The sequence below is a fragment of the Procambarus clarkii genome, chromosome 45, assembly GCF_040958095.1.
Source record: "Procambarus clarkii isolate CNS0578487 chromosome 45, FALCON_Pclarkii_2.0, whole genome shotgun sequence".
Taxonomy (NCBI): Eukaryota; Metazoa; Arthropoda; class Malacostraca; order Decapoda; family Cambaridae; genus Procambarus; species Procambarus clarkii.
Genome location: NC_091194.1, coordinates 4,364,023 through 4,373,195, shown reverse-complemented (window position 1 = coordinate 4,373,195; position 9,173 = coordinate 4,364,023). Strand labels below are relative to the sequence as shown.

The window sequence follows — 9,173 nt, the reverse complement described above, 5'->3', positions numbered from 1 at the left end:
CATCATATTAATGAATGTCCAGTCATTCGTCCCTTCAGACCTGACGGTATGAGGTACCTGGAGCTTTGCAATTACTTTATCCACTCCTGTTCGTTGCTTTTTATTCAGTTATTCGGAACAAAAAGTTCTCAGTAGCACGGGCTATGGTGAGCCCGTAGTGGACTTACCTGGCACAAAAGCTAGGATGTAACTCACTCACACTCCATAATCTATCCAAAGTTGGCCTTGCTGGGTCACCTACATGCCAAACACTCCTGCGAGATAGGGACCCTAATATTACATTTAACTCTAGACATGCTCTCTAACTTTTCATCTTAAGGAAGCCGCATGAATGCAGACTATTTCAAGAGCGAAGCTTCTGGCCTTAACACGCCCCAACTTTAATCCTGCTGTACGGACACCTGTCCTTATCCCAACACAGATTTTGATTGTTGCTACCGGAAGCGGCTGCTTTATTGTGCACCCCATACTCATCCTGTGAGCGGTAGCGCAAAAAGGATTACAGAGGGTACAAAAAGGTATTTATCAGACCTCAACGGAGATTATTACATTAACAATTTCATCTATCCTTCACACCTTATAATTACAATGTCAACCTAGTTAGAGATATTTGTATTTCAAGAGCTATATATTTACAGAATCATTTGACATTAATGGTAGGTCTTATCGCTAATACAGTAATTGTTTGAGCAATGGAGATATTACAGTCATAGGGGAGCCGTCTGCTTGTTATTATTAGTCTTCATAACACCACTACTTGTTTCTTAGCGTTGCCAAGATCCTAACCTTACCTTTACTATCGTAAATAAATCTGACTAAATGTTAGAAATCTGGGTGACAGGTTGGACCAATAATTTGTGAGGTAGGGGGGGGGGGAGGACGGGCCAGAGGTTGTACCAGCACTTTAGAGGCACGAGACTGGGTAGAGGGTACACACACCTACAGTTCCATGAATTTATCACTTGTACCGTATCAAAACAAGTTAATCCGAAATCTTTTATCAATGCCCAGAAATCAGTTGGGTATATCTGCAATCCATCCTCGACTCAAGTTCATTACATCCAGCGATCGGCCCCATAAACGGATTCATAAATGTTTACATGCTGTTTTGACTGAGAAAAGTCAAAACTGGACTTTTCTCAAATATAAATTAATGTGATATATTAGCATATTGTGCATGTACAGGCATAGGTTATGTTAGGTTATGTTAGGTTAAGTGTTTAGGTTCTGTTGGCGATTATTTGTATTTGTAGTACGTGGGTGAAGCATTTACAGCGTTGTGGTTCGAAACAAAATTCGTCAGTGAAGCACTTGTTCGAAGTGTTCGAACGAAATCAGTTGTGAGTCACGTGAAAACCGTTTTTCATTCATAAACAGAGGGTTTGGCGGGTGCATGGAATCACTTTTGGGTCTTTGTTTGGAGGACGGGCTGATATCTGAAGCTATTCTGAGATGTCGGTCTTTAATTCAGTAAGATTCGAAACCTCTAAATTTAAAATAAAATAAAGATATTCTAGGAAAAAAAAAAAACGATTAAGCTTAACGTAAATTCTACGCTAAGACCTGCTGGATAATCCTTGTCTAGCTAATGGTTAGTTACGAGGCTGCTCCGCTACACCAAGACGACACAAGCATTGAACTTGGCCTAAATGTTCAGGTTATTGCTACCTTCACAGAGTGCATACCATACCGGGCCATGGGCACCATACCGGGCCATGGGCACCATACCGGGCCATGGGCACCACACCGGGCCATGGGCACTGCTATTTTCATACAGGTTCACTGGGGGCCATCTACAATGTCGATACAAAAAGTCATTATCTAATCTCTGTAAACCCCAGACAACACATCACAAAAAACAAAACTGGACAAACCTGAGTGAGGTATACAACCACGGTTGTAGTATACAACCACGGTTGTAGTATACAACCACGGTTGTAGTATACAACCACGGTTATACACTTTAGCAATGGTCAAGCTCACGAACACTTCCTTACGAATTATTTTCATAATGAAATTAACCCAACAACTGTATGATCAGCGTCTTCCCAATACAAGGTTCAGAAGTGGTGGGTGAATAAGCTCACTCACTGGGGGAGTGATGTGGTAATATGGTATTTTGAGGAGTTAGTGGCCTATCTCACCATGATATTTACCCGCTTGTTGACGATGCTGTTAATTACTGACAAACTTCAATCAACATGTAGCAGGATCGGTGAACATACGTTCGTCCAGGCGGCGGCCGAACCCCAAGACGCATTCATCAATTTTAAGGTACTGTACTGCATATTCAAAATGTTAAACTCAAATATATGGTGATAGTGCATACTAGAATGTGCTGAATCGTTACGGCTAGCTTAGGTTAAGTGGTTAGGTTCCATTGGCCATTATTGGTATTTGTAGTAAGTGGGTGAAGCATTTAGAGGTGTGGGACTATAGCTGAGGACGTGAACGAAGAACTGCTCGAGAACAGTACATATGTCATCAGCTGTGAGCCGCGTGTAAAGTGTTTTTCATTCAAACAAGGTGTTCGGCGGTTGGATTAACGAGCATTTGGCTTCTGTCGACAAGGACACGTTGAGAACATTGCCAAGCATCTTTGTTGCGTAAGACTAAACTTCCCAACCATCCATTAAGTGGACAACTGTGAGTCAAGGTCTGGCAATGTCTCTAAACACACAACAGACACCCAATCCACGCAACTGATAAAATACTCTAATTAACTTAGCCTAGTATACCGCCTGTTGAAACTCAGGGATTTATTAACTAAATACAAAACCAGAAATCCTACATTTTAATGATGTTTATTCCAGTTCTTTAATTAGTGAATGATAATATGCTGGTGAAGGAAAAAAAACAATAAACGTGTATTATTACCAAATTTTCGGATGAGATATAATCCGGCAACGAGTCTTGATTGATTGATGAAGATTAAGCCACCCAAGAGGTGGCACGGGCATGAATAGCCCGTAAGTGGTGGCCCTTTTGAGCCATTACCAGTATCAAAAGATGATACTGGAGATCTGTGGAGGCGCAACTGCACCCTGCGTGACGGGAGATGTCTCCCGGACCAAATGGTGACCAAATGGTGAACAAGTCTTTGTCTGAATGTTCTTTTATAATGAGGCTGGTCACTTACATCCCCAGAAGACGATTCCAGAGACAATCCCCAATGTTCTTCCGTTTCTCCGACATCTAACTCCTCTCCAAAGGTTTTTCCACTCATCAGCCTCATTTTTGCTGGCAACTGTTTGGCGCTAACAATCAATTTTTTTTTCGGATGAAACAACCTACGTCCTTTTTCAAGGTGTTGTAAACAATGTTGTGGACGAAGAGTCTACGCGCATGCGTTCATAGAACCTTCTCCAGAGCATTGTTAACGCCACCCTAAAGCAGGACGTTGGCGTCATTCGAAAAATTGGTGATAATCCATTTAAATGTGTTAATGTTAAATGTGGTCTTTACGGCACCTTCCCCTTTACCATAGTCCGTGCTACTTGGAAATTTTTGTTCCGAGTAGCTGAAGTCTAAAAACAACAAAACACAGGCGGTATTAATAGCAGGCTTACACCTCTTGGTAGCGTTGAATGCTGGAAGTGTTCCTCGTTGATGATTGATGAAGATTAAGCCACCCAAAAGGTGGCACGGGCATGGATAGCCCGTAAGTGGTGGCCCTTTTGAGCCATTACAAGTATCACGAGCTGATACTGGAGATCTGTGGAGGTGCGACTGCACCCTGCGTGACGGGAGATGTCTCCCGTGTGTTCCTCGTCCATGTTTACCTGTTGTGTAGTGTTGATGTGGACGTTCCTCCAGGTGTGTGTGTGTGTGTGTGTGTGTGTGTGTGTGTGTTCTTGTATAGCTCGCTCGCTCGTCGCGTTACCCCCTACTGCTTTCAACTGATGTAGCAACCGACATCACGCCACGGTTCATCAAGCCTTTGCTCAACTACTTGCGAAACCTGTACATCTTTCCCAAATCATGTTTGGGAAAGCTTTGTTTGGGTTTTGTTTACGAAGTGCCAAAATGTCTATTAAACAGCTTGGAAGTTCGCATACAAAGCCGCCATGGTTAAGGAAAGATGTACAGGTTTCGTAAGTGGTTGCGCAAATGTCTTATGAATCCCAATTCTGGTATATCAGCCACTCTGAGCAGCCTACCGGCAGCTCCTTGAGGCTCTCAAGGCAAGCACCAGCTCCGAGGAACAGTCAGCTGACAAATGTGTTCGGATACGCACAAGAACAAAGTTAACATGAAATACTTTTCTAGCTCTGATGGGACCGGGCTTCAGCTCCTAGACTCTGGCTTCTTACCTCTCCATCACATGATCAAATAGTGTAAGCGGAGAATGACTGAAAAGACATTGAGGAAGAGCCAAGCCAGTATGACTAGAGCACACTGGTGGGATACGAGGGAGTGAAGGAACGGTGCCCAGCCTCTTGACCAGCAGGGATCGAACTCAGACTTGCAAAAAGCGAAAATATAAGTACTGAATAGGACCCGAGATAAGAGGATGGAGCGAAAGAACAGGGCTCAAACACTTGAACCATCGGAGATCGAACGCCTACTTGCAAGAAGGTGGAGTCTTCTTCCCCTGTCTTCCCACTACACTTAAGCTTCCCAGACTGAGTGCAGGACGAGACAGGGGGCCCTGGCCACACCTCCATACCCCGGGGGGGAAGGAAGGGAATTATGAGGGGGAAAGCGCCAAGCCATTAAGACTATATAGCACTTGTAAAGGTTCAGGATAAGGATTTGGGGTGGAACGAGGGGAACGGAATTGTGCCCCACCACTTGGACGGTGGAAAGAACATCACAACTCGCATGTTAAACAAGTTCCAAACTCCCTCTTGACTAGGTTGTCAGACACGCTGCGCCTGGCACGCTGTGCACCACCTTCCCCTTATGACACATCTGGCACCATTCTCCCCTTATGACACACCTGGCACCGCCCTCCCCTTATGACACACCTGGCACCACCCTCCCCTTATGACACACCTGGCCGCCTCCCATTACACTAAAGAAAACATTGGAGAATATTGCAGGTGTGTTTCAGAGACGGACGTGGGGGCATATGGTTGACAACTGCTCATCAACAACAGTATCTCGGCATAAAGTATTTTAGAATTTACAACAGAACTTTTGCTTTGTTTTCAGACACGCCAAAATATTTTCGGGCGAAACATGGGTCCGAAGTTTATCCCTAAACTAAACTTTTTCCATCTGGAAACTGCAAGAAACCCACTCATGGTACCACGCTGGCGGCCGGAACACTCAGATAAAATGTATTCAAGAATGTCACCAGGGGCCTGACAGCTGGGTGGACAGCGCTTCAGACTCGTAATCCTGAGGTTCCGGGTTCGATCCCTGGTGGAGGCGGGGACAAATGGGCACAATATTTCTTTCACCGTGATGCCCCTGTTACCTAGCAGTAAATAGTTACCTGGGAGTTAGACAGCTGCTACGGGTTACTTCCTGGGAAGGTGGGGGGAGGGGGTAACAAAAAGGAGGCCTGATCGAGGACCGGGCCACAGGGACGCTAAGCCCCGAAATCAAGATAACCTCAAGGGACCCAGGGGGGCCCCTGTATAACCACGATAAGCAGGATTACCAGGGGCCCCACCTCCCGGCGCCCCTGGTATAAGGGCCCCCCCCCCTCCCCATTTCTGAATCATTTACACTTGACACTGGTGAAGAATGTCCATCACTCTACTAGCCTGACACACTTAATCTGCTCCCCCAATCACCTTACACGCGCCTGGTCAGCGCCCAACAAACAGCCCCCAAGACAATAACGCCGTGAGGGCCTCGTCGGTGCCTAAGAGCACTCACAGGTATAATGTTCCTGGTCCGTAATATTGCCGATAAGATACAACCACAGGTGTTTGTCTCGTAGTCCCGGCCTCGACGGCTCATTTATGTACTTGTTCAGAGTGCCAGACTGAGGGGCGGGGCGGCCAGGGCCCACGGCACTGTGCCGCCATGTCTTGATCTCGGCATACCTGGGGTCATTATTCCTCACCTTGAGACAGTAAGCAAAGCTTATCATAACTATAAGAGACCCGTGACCTCGGGGTCACGAGACCCGTGACCTCGGGGTCACGAGACCAGTGACCTCGGGGTCACGAGACCAGTGACCTCGGGGTCACGAGACCAGTGACCTGAGGGGGAGGGGGGGAAGTAAGAGCCTGGTGACTACTGCACGTCACCTCGCGAGGGTCAGGTTACCGGGGGATTAAGATCAGGTCGTCAGTGGCTCCCGAGGCCTGAATGAGAGCACGACGGACATGGCTCAGCTGGCTCGCAGGCCCCGGCTGGGTCCAAACGCAGGGGTAAACCCTACAACGGCAACACCGGGGTAAACCCTACAACGGCAACACCGGGGTAAACCCTACAACGGCAACAAACACCGGGGTAAACCCAACAACGGCAACACCGGGGTAAACCCTACAACGGCAACAAACACCGGGGTAAACCCAACAACGGCAACACCGGGGTAAACCCTACATCATCAACAAACACCGGGGTAAACCCAACAACGGCAACACCGGGGTAAACCCAACAACGGCAACACCGGGGTAAACCCAACAACGGCAACACCGGGGTAAACCCAACAACGGCAACACCGGGGTAAACCCTACATCATCAACAAACACCGGGGTAAACCCAACAACGGCAACAAACACCGGGGGTAAACCCAACAACGGCAACAAACACCGGGGGTAAACCCAACAACGGCAACACCGGGGTAAACCCAACAACGGCAACACCGGGGTAAACCCAACAACGGCAACAAACACCGGGGTAAACCTAACAACGGCAACACCGGGGTAAACCCTACAACGGCAACACCGGGGTAAACCCAACAACAGCAACAAACACCGAGGTAAACCCAGAAACAAAAGAGCAACAGGTGCACTACAAACGGGAGCAAGAGCAGCCGGCTTGGTGGCCACAGGAGGGACCAACCCACAATAACAGAGGCCAATGTCTTGCTCTAAAACACAAGAGGATAAAGATTTAACTTTTTTCCCCCGCATAAAGAAAGCATGAAAAGATTATTTATTATTTATGTGGGAGTGTTTGGGTGTCTGTGGCTGCTGCTGCGCGCCAGACCTGACGAGGACCTGCTGGCCCGGGGTCTTCACCGTCAGGTCCTCTCACGCCTCCGTCGGGCTTTTTACCACCTGCAGCAGGGGATTTCAGGCCTCCGTCGGGGCCCTCGACACCTGCTGCTGCAGGTTCTGTCCGACGAGGCTGACTGCGGAGGGCCCATGGTGTACAGCGAGGGCGGCGGCGCGTGGCAGAACAACAAGGGGAAGGTGAGCCCCTGGCCCTCGCCCGTCATCCCCATAGTCATCAGCGAGGTCTACGACAACACCAGCAGGGACGGCATCCTGCTGGGCATACGCATGTTGGAGGCCAACACCTGCATCAGGTTCGTCGCGCCCATGGGCTTCGAACCCTACGTCAACATCACCAACGGTACGCGGCGGCTGCAACGCCATGCCCGGCTACGTCAACTCGCCAGGCTACGTGTCGGTCGTGCACCTCCACTCTCCAGAGTGCATCTTACGAGCGGGACACGTGCTGCACGAGCTCCTGCACGTGCTTGGCTTCTACCACGAGCACCAGCGGCACGACCGTGACCAGCACGTCAAGATCATCTACGACAACATACTCCCTGGCCACGAAGTCAACTTCAAGAAGGTGTACACCGAGACCTTCGGCTTGCCGTACGACGTGGGCTCCGTGATGCATTACGGGGCTCGCGGCTTCTGCGCCGACTGCTCCAGGAACACCATCGAGGCCATCCGTCTGGAGACTCTGGAGCAGGTCCACCACATGGGTCAGCGACTGGACATGAGCGCCGCTGACGTCGCCAGGGTCAATAGGCTCTACGACTGTACTGACCACTACCTGGGTGATGACCTTCCAGGCGCCATCCCTTACATCATCTGGAAATGTGAGCGTGAACCTGACCACTCCGTGTGCCAAGAGACGTGATCAAAGCTTTTTTCAAATGTCATTTGTTTTTTTATTAAAACACAAAGAATTGGGAAGTATGGACCTTGTTTACGTGCAAGACCGTGTGCGTGTGTGACCGTGTACTCACCTAATTGTGCTTGCGGGGGTCGAGCTTTGGCTCTTTGGTCCCGCCTCTCAACTGTCAATCAACTGATGTACAGGTTCCTGAGCCTACTGGGCTCTATCATATCTACATTTGAAACTGTGTATGGAGTCAGCCTCCACCACATCACTTCCTAGTGCATTCCATTTATTAACTACTCTGACACTGAAAAAATTCTAACGTTTCGTGTGTGTGTGTGTGACCGTGTGTGTGTGTGTGTGTGACCGTGTGTGTTCTCGTACACACTGAGTGGTGACGTTACCTGCACACACTACACAATCCTCACTATCCTCACCACTAACTACACAGTGACGTCTGTTAAAAACCATTTGCTTGTGACGTCGAAGTCTACGGTAAACTTAGGAAGATTCGAGAGACTTACTATACAACATATCCAACGATAACAACAAAAAGGTGTAAACTTGCATACCAGTTTCAATACTTTAATTTAGCAGTTATCACAGGACGGTGACATTTGAGCGTCTGACGGATTTTGGGGGTCTCCAGGTCTCTCCCTCTCCCCCTCTTAACAATTATTGATGAACATTCCACTGACATTTGCCGCGCTGTCTGGCGGAGCATCGCCTAGTCTGGCACATGCTGGGGCACCTGCCCTGGGAGGGGTGGAGGCAGTCCACGCAACGACTGGGGGAACACCTCCCCTTGGGGTAAGGGAGGGGCAGTTAGTGACGCTCTCCCCACAATATGTCAGGGATTCCTGGACCTGCCATTGACCTTTCAGCTCGACAATGGTGTGGGGGGGGGGGTGGAGGCGCCGGACTCTACTCTCACGCCCACCTTCCTCCCTGATGGGTGGTGCCAGTGTCAGGGGTGTTGTCCGCCTGGTATATGCGCTCGTAGCAAGGTAATTATAGGAGCGCTAATTGTGTGACTATTTAGCACTTTGAAGGGATACGAGGGCCAGGAGCCGGGATCGCCTGTGTAGGACGTAGTTATTATTCAATTTGCAGCACAATAGTCTACGTAGCCCCCACCACTGGCCTGCTGCTATAGGCCAGTGGTGGGGGGGGGGCTATAGCAG

The 9,173-nt window shown here is 48.8% G+C and overlaps 1 protein-coding gene across 1 annotated transcript; it reads left to right on the top strand.

Annotated features, from left to right (window-relative positions):
• Nucleotides 1–7,021: 7,021 nt before the first annotated feature.
• LOC138350447 (low choriolytic enzyme-like) lies at nucleotides 7,022–8,094 on the top strand. The gene has a single exon (XM_069301215.1). The coding sequence runs from the start codon at nucleotides 7,507–7,509 to the stop codon at nucleotides 8,005–8,007; it is 501 nt and encodes a 166-aa protein (XP_069157316.1). The 5' UTR covers nucleotides 7,022–7,506; the 3' UTR covers nucleotides 8,008–8,094.
• The last annotated feature ends 1,079 nt before the right edge of the window (nucleotides 8,095–9,173 follow it).